The sequence below is a fragment of the Amblyomma americanum genome, chromosome 10, assembly GCF_052857255.1.
Source record: "Amblyomma americanum isolate KBUSLIRL-KWMA chromosome 10, ASM5285725v1, whole genome shotgun sequence".
Lineage (NCBI taxonomy): Eukaryota > Metazoa > Arthropoda > Arachnida > Ixodida > Ixodidae > Amblyomma > Amblyomma americanum.
This window is the reverse complement of record NC_135506.1, coordinates 18,321,272-18,338,705: the sequence shown is the minus strand read 5'-3', so window position 1 is coordinate 18,338,705 and position 17,434 is coordinate 18,321,272. Positions and strand designations below refer to the sequence as shown.

Below are 17,434 nucleotides of genomic sequence, written 5' to 3'. Positions count from 1 at the left end.
CGCAGGGCGCTTATCGCCGGTGCGATTCTTGAATTGCACTGGGAATGGTTAGAATTTGTCGAGCCGCAGTACCGATGATAATCGCATTTTCGAAATTCTAAAAACTCACATGGCTGTTACTAGGAGTCAGCTAGAAATCTCTAATAGCAACCAGGTGCCTAACTCTGAAAGTTAAGATGTTAACTGTTAGGAATTAGTTAACAAGCAGAATAGTTAACCCGATTCACTGCTTTTATGGCGTCCGCCAACACTGGTATTGCTATGCCGCAAAAGCCATATTGTTGTTACTTCAACACCGAAGATTTGTGGATTACTTCCTGAAACACCCGGAATATACGACGTGTGGTAAGTTCTCGGAGACTTCGCTCGTGCGGAAGGAGGCAACAGAGTCCGATTTCTTCTTTTTGGTGTTGTGGTAATGTTTTCATTTACCAATCCTGATTTTTCACTACGTACCACTCATTATATTATAGAGTAAAGGAAAAGCCGACTATGGCAACAGATTCCAGCACCTCAAATTGCACCTAAATAAAATTATCAGGACTTGGCAGGTCAGCTCGGGAGTTTTCACTAATCCCATACATATATATGATGCAATCGGCGACGCCACCATGAAATGAAGTCCTCTATGAGCAATTGCTGCGAGGAAAAAAAAATGCTTAAATGTCCCAAGGCTATAGTGCAATGGGTCTTACCTCTGAGCACGTAGATCTCGACCTCGCAGAGGCTGAAATGGTCGGGATCCTTGCGCTTGTCCGCGACGTGCACGTACTGGCCGATGATACCCTTACCCTCGTCGCACATCAACACAATCGTCTGCGTCGCTGTAACAAACACAAAAAAAAATAGCCACATTTTCTCCAAATCCGCTTATTCCATTACCTCTTCTTGGTCGAAATCGGTAGAGCATACGCATTGAGGAAATAATAAAAAAAATTAGCTGTGGTTTTAACTTTGGCTAACCCTGGTGAGAGGCGAAAGCTTCCTTTGCATGGCTACGTTCACAAACGCCACGCACACACTGCTGAGTGGATTGTCTGTGAAGTGTCGATGAAACGCCCGATGAGGCAGTTGCCACTTGCCACTGTGGGCAGATTGTGATGACGTCAGTAGGTCACATGACCTGCTACAGGACACCACGTGACACATGTCACATGACTGCACTGATGCTGCCCTCTTGAAAACCTAGCGTATTGAAATTTGCGCTTCAAAAATAATGCCCGAACTTAAGACCGATTGCTTGGACAGCTTACAAAGCTAAAGCTAGCGTTGCGAATAAGCATTTACATCGATACATGAAAGAATTGAGCAAACTAATTGCTGACGTCATTTACACCTGCAGCTACGTACTAAGTACGAACATACATTGTATAAAATGTAAATCATGCAGTGCGTCTGCGCAGGTCGTAAATATATATACGCAGTGACATATAACAGGTAGAAATTTCAATTGCGTGAGGTTAAAAATCGTCCAGAGGAAATCAAAGCCTCACTCTGGCCGCAAGCTAGCGCTTGAGATGACCAATGTCGACAATAAGCAACAGGAGAAATGGCTTAGTGTATTCAGCCATCACTGCAGCCTTCTAAAGCGAAAATACTGCAAAGAAGCGGGCCGCGCGTAGAGAGAAAAAATTTAGGGGCGATAAGTTTGACTAATGCAGAAGAAATGCGATAGCATTTTTCTTTCACTCGTCAATATATTCCAGTTCTTATTCTAATCCGACTCTGATTTCATTCTGTTTCATTTCTATTCGTAATAGCTTCTTTTATAATTTTTGCTTAGTCATTGTTAGCCATTTTCTTTTTTGCTGTCATATTTAGGGAAAGGGATGGGAGGGCACAACCAATTTCAATGGCGGCAATTTTGGATTTTGGAAACCGTAACTGCGCCGCCATTTCGTCTCTGACGTCATACTGGAGGGGGGGGTAAAGGGGAAGAGATGGGGCACAACCAATTTTAATGGCCGCCATCTTCGATTCGAGAAGCCGAAACTATGCCGCCATTTCGTCACCTGACGTCATACTCACATAGTTCCACCTCTGTCCACCGTATTGGGCCGTGACGTCATCATTGGCACGCGGCAGGTGGTTATTTCTACAATGCTATTGTAGACGGCGCTTCAAGTCTCAATGCGAGATGTGCTGTTTTCTAGTTGCTGCCACAGATGGCGCTGTGATCTCGGGGTGGTAGCAGACCCCACGAAATCTCGAAACGTGATGAGTAAGAGCTGACGCTTTTAAAAGATGCCCTTGGCACGTAACTTGTGAACTACAGAGAACGCGGCGAGGCAGCCCACGAGTACTCACAGAATTTCCCGCTGAATGCGGCACACCGGTTGAACACCGCCTTGCTGCCTTCATAGCTGACGATCTTCACCTCGAGGTCCTGTCGAGAGCCTGCGCGTCACGTGGAACAGGGCGGCATGAGGTAGAGTTCAAACAGAGGAGAGAGTATACGATGTACTAATATATACACTTCTCAAATGGCAGCACATAGGATAGTGGTAAGCGAAGGTGCCACTACCAGATAAACAACGCATACCCAGAAATTGTGGACAAGCACATTTTTTCACCAGGAAGTCGTTTATGAAAGCAGTTGTTTCGGTCATCGTAAGATAGCATCGTAACAATCAATTACATCCGCGGGTATATTGATTGCGACGCTCAGGACGCTTGTGGTTTTCTGCTATTTATTGCCAAAAACGCACCGCATTGGTGTTACATGGCAGCCTTAACTACTCGGCAAACTTTAAAAGCAAGATTTTGAGGCGCATCGAAAGATTCGGTCATTCCCGTTAATACATGTTCATAACAGAATCGTTCAATATTCCACAGTTACCTCACAATTAAAAGTGATGGCCGAGAAAGCCGGACTTGAATAGAAAAGATCAGGGAAAGGAGTCACTGCTGTTTCGAACGAGCATCATGGCGCACGCAGACAGTTAATTTCCTTAAAGGAACTGCGACATTGATTGCCGTGAAATTTAAACACAACGGGCAGGCGATGACAGCCCGCAAAACTCGGCCCCAATTAATTAGCATGCAGGCTTACAAGTGGACATACCTCCCGTCATTTGAGGAACTTGCAGCATTAACAGATCAATGGGACCTGCAGCGCAGAAGCAGGCTATTACAGCCGAAGTTCGAAAGTTTATGGAGCGCATTACTGTCGAATAAACTTATCTCCAGATTTGCACGCATTCTGTAAGTTTGATTTGGACTGCACAGATTACACAGCCGCTTCACAAATCACACAAATATCTAGCAATGTCCGCCATAAAAGCAAATAGATTAATTCACCACAATTCCGTTCCGTAAACTTATGAAGAAAACTGTAGCGCTGGTCACACACTAAAGCGGCTTACGAACTTTTGAGGTAGAATGTCACAACCTGAAACGGCCGACGAACTTTTGAGGCAGACTGTGTGAACGAATGCCAGGGCAACATAGCAAGCGTGGTAACGCGTAAGATAAAGGTGGAAGCAGGGAGCTGTGCAGAGTGTCGATGCATGCACAGTATATACTCACTGACGTGCGGCACGGTCAACGCCACGGAGAGCACGTGGTAGGCGGCGCCCAGGTCGATGCGCCACCACCGGGGCGGCTGGTAGCTGGTGTAGAAGCAGCTGCTCTTGGAGCCGTCTAGGGCGTTCACCGGAGGGTAGGCGTACAGGTAGCCCGAGGCCTCCGGGATCCGCTGCACCGACAGGCTCGTGTCTGCTAGCACCACGCGGACAGAGAGGGTCAGAGGGAGAGAAGGAAAAGTTAAAGCAGCTTACAGCGACACACTTCCAAGATACCAGCGGCGGATTTCAATTAGCGTTTCCTTTCCTATGTTTTATAAACGAAAGCTTTCCCTCGGCCTGTGTTTGTATTGCATTGTACAAGACCAAGGTATTGCGTGGTATAATTTACACCCACCGCGGTGGATCACCGGTTATGGCGTCCTGCTACTGAGCTCGAAGTCGCAGGTTCGACACCCGGCCGTGGCGAGCTCTTTTCGGAAAGCTTGTCGAAGTTAATTACGAGCTGCACTACGGCGTGCTGATGGTGTCTATATAGGCAGTGAGGAATCTGCTCACTCCTGTTATTATGGGCATTATGGGCATATAATTTATTGGCATGAATGCACCGCATAAATCAAAGTGACGGTGACGCATGGTCGTGACCGAAAATAAACGTTGCAAAGGTGACTAAAACAAAGAAGATTTTCCAGAATGGCTTCTTAAATAGTTAGCAAAGTATAGATTCGGATAATAAAATATAGGTTTTTCAAGTACGGTACAATTGCAGTTCACAAAATTAATGATTTAACAGCTTAAAAAATGTATGTCTAAATACTCAGCGAGGCGTGAGTAAATGCGGTTACGTCTGACAACATGTGATTTTGAAAATCACTTGAGACACGTTGGCGTACTTTACAGATTTCAGTTTGAGAAAGCCGACGAGCGCTCGTTCGGGCATTCGAGTACTCATCCGTGCGAGTCAACTGGTGGAATCGATCAGAGCACACGTACCGCACACGGGCAGCGTCCCGGACCAGGTGCCGTTGTCGAGGCACTGCCTCGCGCTCTGACCCAGCAGGTTGAAGCCGGAGTCGCACGAGTAGGAGACGGTCTGGCCCCGCTCGTACGAGTCCCGGATGAGGCTGATGCGGCCGTAGGCAGGCCGGCCCGGGAACCCGCAATTCTGGGCGCCTGCAGGACAAAAAAAAAAGAAAGAATGAAGCTCACATTCTGAATCAGCTGGAAACAAGTTTCGGGTTTGTGTTCGTTGATCGTCTCAGGAGTAATAAAAAATGACAAGCCCAGAAAATGTGGACAAGCGTTTTTAGTTTGCACGCCTGCCACCAAGTGGCGCATTGCGCTGAACATCCGAAGTTACAGCGGGAATTTTAAATGTTCGGCACACACGTAGATTTTTTTATTGCTGTTCGAAACAGCAAAAATAAGAAAAATATCGAAATTATTCCGGAGCCCTCCACTACGGCACCTTTTTCTTTCTATCTTTCTTAACTCCCTCCTTTATCCCTTCCCTTACGGCGCGGTTCAAGTGTCCAACGATATATGAGACATGCTGCGCCATATTCCTTTCCCCAAAACCAATTATTATGCGGTTCGAAACTACTCGGTGCGGGCGCAGACTATTTTAAATAATAATAATAATAATAATAATAATAATAATAATAATAATAATAATAATAATAATTTATTGCATCATATACCAGATATTGCATCATGTAGGCAGTGTAAATCGTCATCGCCATGTTCGCAAAAAATTCACCCCACTCTCTCAAGTGAAAATATCGCTACTGGCGGCCAGCAGATGGCGCCAGTTGGTGATGTCCGAGAAAGCACGGGCTTGAACGGGACGCGAATAAATAAAACAAAACAGGTGCTGTCCAGTCAAATGACTTCGTTTCCCGTTCTCTTTTCTGCTTTCTGTGAGACAATGAACTGCGCACGTAACTTCGAACGTAGCTATGCACGTCTAGAGTCTTCAGTCGACGCTCGTTACCTTAACGGCCAAGCGCAAGGTCGGGGGCAGTTGTTGAAACGCGCTGGCGAAGGACAGTCGAGATGTCGATCGCTCTCTTCGCTAGCTGTCCTTGGTATTTCTTTGTATTGTTTTACATTGCAGGAAAGATGATGCTGCGCTATGCACCGCTCTTATTTTTTTTGTTCTGTTTCGTGGTTTAGTTTGTTGCAGAAGCTATAGCTGGATGCACTTAATTACAGTGCGACAGAAGAGATGAAATTTTTATGCGGTAGATATGCTATATATAGATCTGATAAGAAGGGACTGTCTCCTGTTAGTGTAGGAATTGAGGGGTGAGGGGGGTGAGGCTAGATAAGATCGGTCCGCCTTCGGCAAGATTAGGTGAATCGCTGCCTGCGTGGTGCCTGAAACCGAGCCAGTTCAAATGAGAAAGCAGTGAGCTGGGAAGACTGATAACCCAAATGTAGACTGCGAAAGTGCTCCTCAGGGCTCTTGATGTACAGTTATTTGGTTTGGTTTATGGGCGTTTAGCACGTTAAACTCCCATAAACCAAATCAAACCAAACAACTGTACATTAAAGAGCCCTCAGGCCCAAAGCGACTCAGGGTATGAGGGACGCCGTAGTGGAGGGCTCCGGATAATTTCGACCACCTGGGGTTCTTTAACGTGCACTGGCATCGCACGGTACACGGGCCTCTAGAATTTCGCCTCCGTCGAAATGCGATCGCCGCGGCCGGGATCTTAATGTACAGTTGTATTTTCGGAACAACAGTACTCCAACTGCGTATGCAACGAGCTTCGTTATAGCAGTGCCCTAGGGGCTCGATTACACGTTAACCATAACCATGACGCTGCTATCCAAGCGTTTCAGTGACGCGCGACCTTGCGTGAATTGGGAGGCGTGGCATATATGCTCGTTCCAGACCGCGGCACTGACACCCTTTCGGGCGTGGCCAAAACCGCGCCCTCTATAATATCCACAAGGTTGTTCTCCGGTGCAACACACAGTGTTAAGGTGAACCAAAGGGGCGGTACCAAACGAGGCATCTGTCGCCTTTCTTTGACACCGTCTGCAGTCTCACAGAAAAGTAACAGCCACCGGACCCAAATCGGAGCGTCCAGAATAAAATCCGAAACATCCTGCTTAGAGCTTAGGACGAGTAGGCATCACGCTGTGAGTGAGTGAATGAAACGTTAAACTTAAAGATCACTGCAGAGACTGCATTGGAGAAATGCGAAAGCATTAGCTTTTGCCGCGACGTTGGTGGCTCTATAGTCGACGCCTTTCAGCACCTACTTACTCACTCCGATGCCTCCACTCAACGATGTGTACTTTTTGTTGATTTACTCTGATTGGTTGTAGGCGTGAAGCCATCAGACTTATGGATGACGTCGCACTCTTATGACGTCACGTGCTCTCACTAATCAGCCCTATAATTAAACTAATTAATCACACTCATCAAGTATATCGTTAATTATTACAATTCATTATAATAGTTAATTGCGGTCATTGGTTATGGTAGTCAATTAGGGTAAATAATTACTACTCTTAATGACCGATGAATAACGACTCTGACTCGATATTGTTTAGTCACTGACTTTATATACATCACCACACCAATCTTCAGATCATGACTGATGACGTCACCAGCTAATGACGTCACATCTGGCGACACGTTTTGCGGACACAACATAGCCTATTAATGCTTTATAAGCCGATTCGCTGCTCGTAACGCGGGATGCACTCCACAGGAGAGGCCCCGCACATACAGCGCTATCATCCGGCGTTTTGCGTAACGGCAATGCGTCTCGCCGCATCAGAAACCAACCAGATGCGCTGATGGCATCATCAAAACGAAAGCACGCCGCTTTCGGAATATCTGTTCACTATCGAAATTCGTCCACACTCAGGACAGGGGTACATAAAGTTTCAACAAGCGAGGAAATATACCGGCGTTAACGTCACACAGCCGGTTTCCACTCTCTGCGTGCTCAACCCCCCTGCCGCGCTCTGCGCGAGACGGGGGCGGAGCAACAAGTAAACTTTAATCCGGCTATTACGTGATAGAAACGGAATCTACAAAAGAAAAAAAGATTATCTGGTGGATTATCGGGCTCGTATACATCCGGACGACTTTGGCTTTCCGAATGCGACGTTGTGTTCGGTCACAGCTTTCAAGGGTGACATTTTCTGTGACCGTGGGCGACCTTTCCTGCTCCTCCTTTATTCCTGAGTTGCACGTAATTATTGGAAACAAAAATATAGGGGGTGGGTTAATTCCACGTCGGCACAGTGCAGACTGCTAAGGCAAGCTGTGTTTCTGTTCCTCGGTTCTTAGCCGTGATCAGTGACGCACATTCAGCGTTGTTTTTCGCGAACAAAACAAGCAAACGGATGCGTTGACCGGGTACACAAGATGCTGATCATGTTCAACAAATCTGCACCTGCTAGCGCAGCTAGCTGGTGCACTTCGTCGTCCGACTTCGGCGCCGTAGCGTATTGAGGCCTTGCCGACGCCGCCTGATCGCCAGCGCTATACGACTTGAAGACGTCCTCACTGAGTCCCGAGTCGTCAAGGTTCATTCAGAAGCGTACTCGAGTTACGGCGCATTCTCACGCGCCTGCACTACACCTGCGTACAAAGAGTACGCGTCATTGTTGCCTTTCCCAGTCCCGGATTGCCACACTTCACTGACTGCTTCGCGACAGGACGCTCGCATCAAAGAGCAGCAACAACCCTCCGACACGGCATGTTCGTTCAATCGCCGATGAAATCAATAGAGCGGGCGAGACTTTTCAATCACCTCTGCTGCGTTGCCGTGACGCCGCCATCCATTATAGGCCTCAAATTGCTTCCGATTGCGGGACAGATTGGGCCTCACCGTTCGCAGACGCACGCATTGTTGGCGGAGATCAAGAGTCCTCGTTGTTGTGCTGCGCGAACGCATTCTTGGCTGGCTGCGAAGCCGGGCCGGAGCGCTTGCCCAAGCCAAGGACGTCGGAGGAGAGCTCGACGCAGCTCCGAGGCGCGCGATGCGCAACGAAATGTTGCCTGTCATCCGCTTACTGTATGCGCCAACAACGAACATCGTTTATAGTGAACCTGCGTCGCCCTGGCTGCGTACGGTCTCGTGCCTTCTGGGTCCTCGTGCAAGGTTAATAACTTCAGGCTGCTTCGTACACTTTAAACAGAAAGGTGTAAAAAGGGGAGTAAGCTTGACCTCTAGCGCGCTCTCTTTTTGGGACACCTTACTCCCTTTTTAGCCGCATATAGGCGTATTATTGTGTGGAGTATAATGGGAAGTAAGACATCAGTATATTAAATCTGATACTACTAACACATGAGACTGCGAGAGCTTGGCTGAAACCTACCTGACTCCGCTTATAAAACCGTTCTCTGCATAAAGCAGACATAAAGAGAAGCCGATGGAAGTTTTCAGGCACAAAAGAAACTGACATTCAAGTGTCGTAGAGAATTGCTCGCTTTTGCGTCTGGCCACATTGAGAACTCTGCAGCGAAAGGAGCTCCCTCTTTTGTCTTCTTCGATTTATCTATCGCCGCCAACGCGCTCACAAACAAAGTGAATAAAAATTGCACACTACAGGGTGCTCCCGACAACTCTATCAAACTACTTGGCCCGCATCAAGCCGCTTGATCTTTAAATTAAGGACTGGCGTAGCAAGATAGAATAGGCAGACAATCAACTAGAGCTTCTGGTGACAGTCTCGTTTCAAGCCGCGAGCACGTATACTACCGCTGACAAAAGTAACTACCCCCCCCCCCCCCCCCCCACACACACACACCTTCCAAGTTCCGAACCGTGGCCTACTCTGTTCCTTTATACGTGACCTACTTTGTTCCTTTGTACGGCAGGTCTGAATGAGTGTGTAGAGTTATACGCTACGTGGAGCACTTGGATAGCAAGTTTCAAAGAGCAAGGATTCTGCATCGTAAATATAGCTCCTGAAATTTCAAGCGCAGCTGCTTTAGTTTTGCACAATAGCGGCACTAGCAAGAATTCATGGTGCTCCTCAGGAAAACGTAGCATGTCATTCGCGAAAAGAATGGTTATAGACGGAACTCAACCCTGGCCGCAGGAGCAGAGCACGTTACACGCGCGCGACCTCCAAGATGTCCTATTAATAATAATAATTGGTTTTGGGGGAAAGGAAATGGCGCACTATCTGTCTCATATATCGTTGGACACCTGAACCGCGCCGTAAGGGAAGGGATAAAGGAGGGAGTGAAAAAAGAAAGGAAGAAAGAGGTGCCGTAGTGGAGGGCTCCGAGATAGCTTCGACCACCTAGGGATCTTTAACGTGCACTGACATCGCACAGCACACGGGCGCCTTAGCGTTTTGCCTCCATAAAAACGCAGCCACCGCGGTCATACAATCACTGAAAAAATTTTCCAGTGACTCTAGTGCGGGACGGTTCGGAGCCTGAAGGGGGGGGGGGGGGGGGGGGGGAGGGTAGATTACTTTTGTCTCTGATAGTACACAGACGGCGCGACTGGAGCTACGCAGTGGTGCCACATCCAGCACCGCCGCCTGTACGCGGCGCGTGAGGCAACGCTCCACGCAGTACAACATAGCAGCCGCTTACATCGACAGCCACCGCAACTGCGCAGCGGTGATAGAGAGTGTGTTATCGTCAATGCCAGCGAGCTGAGCGTTGCACCGGAGGCTCACCGCGTTGCCTGCGCACGTGACGTCACAACAGCAGCAGCCATGCCGATGATGTCAAGGGCCCGGTCGGCCTACATTCCGCGCACGTCCGCATGTGCATGGAGCGAGCGAAAGTGCGGAGCGGCCAATGCTTCTCGGGAGAACAATGCCTGCGCCTCCCACCGATGCGGAGGCTTTTTTTTTTTCTTCTTTTGCTCAGGAGCTGCTGCACCGCCGGGATTGTTTCACCGGCCTTGCTTGCCCTCCTGAGATTTGGCGACAGGAAGTTACTCAGCACTTCTTGGCGGAAATGCTCAATAGCAGGGGGGAATGCTGCCTTTCACAACGGTATAGCTGCGCGGGACTTTCACCTAATACGGAAATGGAGTTCCTGTCAGGATTGCGTCACAGGAGTTGAGTCTGAGTCCATCTTCCTTGTTTTCTGTTGGCCCCTAAGTATGATTCTGTGCGTGCTTAGATGTACAGTCTGGGTTAAAGGTATACAGCCCAAGGGCTCTGCTCCTGGGCCCTGCAGCGCGTGTTCACGTGCATAGCCAGGGACCCTAATCTCGCGAAGGCAGGAGGAACTTACGTCCTTAGCCGTCCCAAGCTTAGGACTGTCACATGTGCTTAAGAGCCCCGCTGCACGGCTTGGAAGCAGACACATAGGACTCTATATTTCTGAAAAAGACTGTACATGCTCACTCTGAGTAACAAAGTTGGAATTAGTGCTTCACATCCGCACGTGAGCAGAGAGCCTTGAAGCAGCTGTGGACAGAGCTCTGCTTGCGGAGTGCTGCCGAGTGGCTGTGTTAAGGCAGCTCGTTAACAGAAAAGAATCAAATTCCATAGCGTTTCGCAAATTGCAAGCTGACCCCATGGTTTTCCCTTCATTGCGCAGGGTTATTACCCTAGTCAGTTTTGCTGTGGTTTACGGCTGAAGAATCGGATAATAAGATGAGAGAGCTAATAAGGGAGTAATTACTCACTGGCACTGTCCACCAAAGCGTAGCCATACGGCTACAAAAGAAAGCTGTACAGGTTTCTCAGAAACTTGATAGTTAAAGAAAAATTCGTCCTGGTCCGGGGTTCGAACCCGGGACCACCGCTTCACCGGAGCAGTCGCTCTGCCAACTAAGCTAACCCGGACGGCAAGCTTATGGTAGGGCGAGTGGGAATTGATCAATAACTCGAAGTGGGAGCAGTGTTGGCCAGATTCTCCTAAAACATTCCTAAGATTCCCCTAAAACATTTGAACAAGATGACAGAGCTGTTTAAAAGGTGTCTAACTAAACCTGCACTTTTTGGCCACAAGGACCAGTCTCATCTCAGCTCAGAGAAAGAGGGTTTATTGATAAGAAAGGCAGAGAGGTTGGCCTGAAAAATAAATATCTGGCCTGCTACTCTGCTCTGGGGGACGGGAAAAGGAGAAGAAAAGACGGTCACGATGGGGGACGATGATGATGGGAGGAGGCAGATGAAAAACTACTTTAAAAAAAACAAAAAAGGCACACTTTCTGACATCACAAACGCGAGACAAGGTCCGTGTCGCTCAAAAAGCGTGAGAGCGCTCGCGTTGCCTTTACAGTTCTAAAACTATCTGGCCAAGCGCCGAGGATCAAATCCTCAGAGAGGAGCGATGTGTCCATAGGCTTCAGAGTGCTCAGTGTGCTGGGAGCGACTAAGGCACAGCCACGTCAGTACGCACACTATCGCCAGCGTAGCATGTTACACGCGTCTTTGACTCTGGTCCAATCGCACGGCACAATCTGCAAGCCTAAGGCCATAGTTATACTATGCACAAACACGAACAAACGGAAGAGGAAGCTGCTAGGAAAGGTATTGGAAACGTCTATCACCTGTCCAGGATCTACCTCTTAGAATCGACCTTATCCGAAAATTCATTTCATGTGACAAGTGTGTTGTTTAATATCCCGTTTTCGTGCGGCAAATTATACTTGGGCCAGGCTCATGTTAGGGAACACCGAAACAGCTGTCGATAGGCCAGCCACCCTGGTAATTTGGCGACGCATGTGTTCAGTTGCAAATGTCGGCCACGGTTCGAAGAAACTGGAGTAATTTCAAAGTTAAAAATTAAAGTGACATTTACGAGTCACATGCAATAACGTATACACCCTAGAGCCGGGGAGTGCGCCAGCGTATCCTAGATATGTTGACACCAGCTAAAGCAGATTTCGTAAAGGGAAGATCATATGTATGATGTTACACGAGGAGTGCTTGTTTTATAATAATTTTCTTGCGTTGTTACTGATACACGCATGGCGTATACGGTAGTACATAGAGGAAATCCTGCCACTAATAACCAGTTGGCTTCGTTAGTTCTCTCCTTCCTGCGTCGTTTTCCGCTTTGTTCATTCCTGCGTATGAGTACAGCGCGCCTCACACCTACACAGTGTACAACCAGCTCAGTCTGGATAATTAGCTTTAGCTAATTAGTCCCATCTTTGGACCCTACAACAGTATACCTGAGCGCACTCTACATGCGGTTTGAACAGAGCCACGCACACGTATACACGTACACAGAAAGAACAGAGAAATGGAAGGAAGCATGAAAACGAAAACTGAACCACCGCTCAAAACACAACACAAAAAGAAGAAACAAACGCAACCGATAGAAAGAAAGCGAAAGAGAGAAGAGACGAGAGAGAGAGAGACGAGTGAAGGAGGAGAAGGAGGAGGAGGAGGAGAGGGACAGTCTGAACCCCGCATCGCCGGTCGCGCTCTGTCTGTGTAACCGCGCTTCGCGGCCAAGACAAAAGGCACGCACCGCGCCAAGGACCGGAAGACGCAATTAGGGCGAGCGAGCACCGCCGATGCTCTCCCGTGATTCGAAGCGCCGCGCTGGCGTCGCGAAGGTCCAGCGCCATCCACGGTAACCTTTTCTTGTTTTTTTTTCTTTCTTTTCGCTCCTTGCGTGTCACGGAGGCTACTCTAGCGTGGCAGGGTTATAGGCCGAGGAGAAATGAAAGCAGCTCCCCCCGCCTCCGCCGGGCGGTGAATGAGGCAACGTCACCGCAAACGAACCCGCGCATGCGCGCTGCTGGAAACGCAATGAAGGGAGGTTCGTTGTAACGGGGAGGGGGACACTGCGGCGTTGCGCTGCCGCCACCGGTGCTGACCCCGGAAAACAATGAAGGTCGCGCGTCGCCAGCGACCCGTGTTGTCTCTTCTCTCGATTGGCGGTGGCTCTCTTCTGGCACGGGTGGCGCAGAGGCGGCCAATCTCTACACCCCCCCCCCCCCCCCCCCCCCGGCCCCTCCTCTCCTTACTCACTCCCTTTCGGACGAGAAGAGGGCACCGACCCTGCCGCTTCTGTCGCCGTCATTATTGTCGACGAGTGCGGAGAGAATAGGCACCCCATAGGCGGCGATGACCGTCCATTATATGCCTGATGTGTGTTTAGAGGTTTGAGGATTTTCTCCTACAGTAAGATACAGCGGGGAAAAACAGCAGTTGCTAACTCTGGGCCATGGTCCGAGGCATCCTGTATTACTTCACTGGCCAGTCCCAACAGTAAACGAAATCAGCCAGATATGAAAATTCTAGGCTGATAATTTTTTTTCTTGATTATCTTCTTGTTGAGGTGGAGGAATTCTCTGCGACGGTCCCGAATGTTGGCGAAGCTTCACTGCAGACTTAAGTTGTATTCGACTATAGAGATTTAGTTGGTCACGCAGTCTGTTACTGTTTGCAGAGAGACCAACTTCACTGCGGTAAGCAGGATCTGTGCTAATGCTGTGCTGATTAAAAAAAAAAAGCTTGCTACGCCTGGATTTTTCCTAATTGGAATAGGGTATTCCTTTATGCAGTTGACACCTCTTCATTCCGCTTGCTTTACACAGCTACCATAAAAGCCCGTGCGTTCTTCGAGCCTATCATCTATGATTGTAAATACAAGGTTGCTCCCACATTATCCATGCGAAGCTTAGACCCGCATCGGTGAGGTGGGCTCACAAGTAGAGCTAACTTTATGAGGGACGAGACCTTTTTTCACGACGTGGGGCGTGTGCACGGGCGAAACAGTGTGCACGATTGGACGAGAGTTAGCGGACACCGGGAGACCGGATACAGGAGCATCACATTGTTCCCGTGTAATGCATTTAATGCAGTGACAATGTAAACAAGCTATCGGGCTTCTTCGCAGCCTTCAGTGTTGAAACCGTTCACGTTTTGGCTGATTAACAACGTGAAACAAAAATAAACGAGCAGAAGACACCCATGCCCTTAGCGGCTGAGGTCTTTCTGGATAACACTGTCCTCACCCTAACATATATTTCAATATACAATCCACAGATTATCCGGGGAAGTCTGTGGAATGCCTATTGAAATTAGTGTAGAGGTGGCCAGAAGTTAGTGGAACACGGTGACCTCTGCTTCCAACATACGATGGCTACAGCGGCGTCATTCCGGAATCTCTGCACAGCTGTATATGTATAATAAACGCTAACTTTAATTTCGCTACGCGGGTATATATAGCACCGCAAGGGCCGAGACAGCAACCCACTTGTGAAGAGGTCGTCAACTGTCGACTCCCACAGCTTTCACGTTCCTTTCACCGGCGGCCTGTCAAGCGATTGCAGAACAAAAGCGTTCACGAGAGCACCGATCAGCTCTATATATAAACGGATCAGTCGGGCCAGCAAACACGGAACAACGCAACGGAGAACAACAGAAGGAGATCAGGCAGTGAACAAAAAGTCAGTCACCGTGTCCCTTCGCGTAGCCCCACAGCAGTGCACAAGCACAAATGCCTGCTTCGAAGAGCCATACAAAAACAACAGGCAGTCCCATCGCATCGAGCTCAACCGCTGACCGGCCAGCGAAGCGGCAAACAATGGGACCAGTCGCGAGCACCAAATAACGCATCCCGTTCGAGCCATTCGGCCACTCGCGTGTAGCGCCGTATAGATAGGACGCAGACGCCGCAATTAGAGGCGAGTCCGCCGGCTTAATCAAGAGGCCGTCGGTCGTACCGCCATCTAACGATCGGGAGTCTGCAGCGGTAGTCTAGTCCGTATGGCGCGCATAAAGAACTGCGTTACCAGTGACCTGTAACGTTAATGCGAGCTGCTCAAAAGACGACTCCCTACAGGAACGATAGAAGAAATAAGGGGGGGGGGGGGGATAGAGAGAGAAAGAAAGCAATAAAGAAAGAACTGGCTCCGGCCGGCTGGACCAGAGGCATGACCAAAGGCGACGTCCTATGCAGAGCCTACAGTGTCTTCGCTTATCTACAGCAGGGAGCCGTTATAGGTGCCGTATATTCGTGGGGCGTCTGGAGCCTCGAAGGCAAGGGGGCGAGCGATGGAGCTCAGTCTAGCGGGTGCCTTGTAGCGCGCGGGAACTTTCTCGTGGGTCACTGGTCAAGAACAGAGGTCTCTGGACATCTGCATCCCGACCTCCTGCGCATGGTTAAATGGAGATCCGTATGGCCGCGCACAGACAGAGGGGGCTCTCTGCAAAGCTCGGAACAGCTGTGACCTCCTTCGGTCCACCCATTGTGAGTGGTCAAGTTCAGAGTGGCGGTTATAAAGACGGCTGTGGGGCTGTGGCGGAGGGTGCTATATTCGTATCAAAGAGAAGGAACGCCTGGGCTGCGTCTTTCTTGGGAGAGCGATCGCTCCAGCTGGGATCGCCTATTAGCCCGCACCGTCTCACGGGGACGTCGTATAGGACAGCGCAGTGTTGCTACCGCTTAGTTCTCCTAGTGCTTTGTCCTTGGGCTCTTTAGTCGTTAAGATGGTATTGGAAATTCGGCTATTTAAAGCTCCGGTTGGCATGATTAAAAATTTCAGTGGACATACGGAGCACGAGCAAATGATGCAAAAAATAGTAAACGAAAGGTTTTATTGAGCTGAAGCCGACGTTTTGTTGCCCAAGAGCGGTGCTTTAAAAAATAAATCAGATCAGATACGGTAAACTTAAATGTGGTCGAGGATAAACGTTTGACGATAGAAAATACGACGATAGCAAAAAAATAAAATACTGCCGTCGGGTGATCTGCGGATACATTGATTGTTGTAGTGAAATCTTACATTATATGAAAAAAAATGCATTCATAAACGGTTTCAGGCTCAAAAATGCTTTTGTCCGGAATTGCTGGGTACGCAGTTGCGTGTTCGTACACTGTGCAGCTACGAATACACTGAAAGAGGTCCTGCAATGAACCATTGCATAGGGACGTCTTCCCATAATGCAGTTGGGAACGCATTGCTAAGACAGCGGCGAAGGCGATGTAGAATTTGTTACAACTACTGTCAAAATCATGCAGAGGTCAGCAGTGCAGCTATCACATATGCCACCTGAGTAATATCTTCAAATATCTTCGGCTTCTTGCATTTTTTAAACTTTTTTTTTCCACGAACATCTTTTCCAACTGAAAATTGAACCCCCCCCCCCCTTTTTTTTTAGTACGTGCTTTAACGCATGCTCCATTATCATAATCAGATCGACTTTATTTCCTTCGGTTTTCTAAAATAGAAATCAACAATCTACTCTAGCAGCTTGGCCTCCACTCGGAAAGGTTCAGAAAGCACGAAGTGCACTCTTTTTTTTTATTTTTCTTTCAGTCTTACTGTAATGAGGCGCTTATCAGAAGGAAAGCAGACCTTGCACACGGCGTGACGAGTGCAGATCGATGTCCTTGCCGTAGCTGCTGCCGCTCGGAGAGAGAGGTTTGTTTTTGAAAATTCATGCGTTTGCATAAAGAGTCGCCGCAGTCACACACGTACGCCTCGCTACGCAGACGTTCTCGCCCCTGGCCGGCCGCTCTTCTAATCTCGTCGCACTTCGTGCAGGAAGTGGCTCAAAATTTAGAGCGCCCCCTCTCCTTCATTCACCTCCTCCTCCTCCTCCTCCTCCTCCTCCTCTCTGAATCGTTCTCTCCTCGAAGCTCTCCGGCTTTGCCTACGTCTCTCCATAGGAAAGAAGAGATTCATCCTTCGATCTTTCCGTGCCCTCTTTCTCGCTCGCTCACTCACTCCATCGGTTATGTATAGTTGACGCCCAATCGCTTTGCCGAAGTGGCCGTTGCTCGTTTAAAAGAAATAGGAGGCCGTGATAAGGTGGTGCGGGGTAATTATTGGGAAGGGAGTGAGGCGCGGAGAGGGCTGGGCTGATGACTTCGTGTTAGCAGCGGCGACGTAAGGCGATATTTTTGGCTTCCGAGGTTCGGGGTGGCATATGGTGGGGGAAGGGGTGGCTGGTTTGACGCATATAAACTAGCATGAGTCAATGCCCACTTT

The 17,434-nt window shown here is 48.8% G+C and overlaps 1 protein-coding gene across 4 annotated transcripts in view; it reads right to left on the bottom strand.

The window, feature by feature from the left end:
• The window catches only part of LOC144107611 (complement receptor type 2-like), a 72,777-nt gene that overhangs the window by 13,181 nt on the left and 42,162 nt on the right, over nt 1–17,434 (bottom strand). For 2 of the 4 annotated variants that reach the window (XM_077640711.1, XM_077640713.1), the window contains exons 2-5: nt 4,518–4,697; nt 3,529–3,720; nt 2,308–2,397; nt 696–824 (exon numbers count right to left, since the gene is read on the bottom strand). In XM_077640711.1, coding sequence (XP_077496837.1) covers nt 696–824; nt 2,308–2,397; nt 3,529–3,720; nt 4,518–4,697 — 591 coding nt within the window. The remainder of the gene's footprint in view (nt 1–695; nt 825–2,307; nt 2,398–3,528; nt 3,721–4,517; nt 4,698–17,434) is intronic. The other 2 variants (XM_077640712.1, XM_077640714.1) reach the window with 1 other exon arrangement.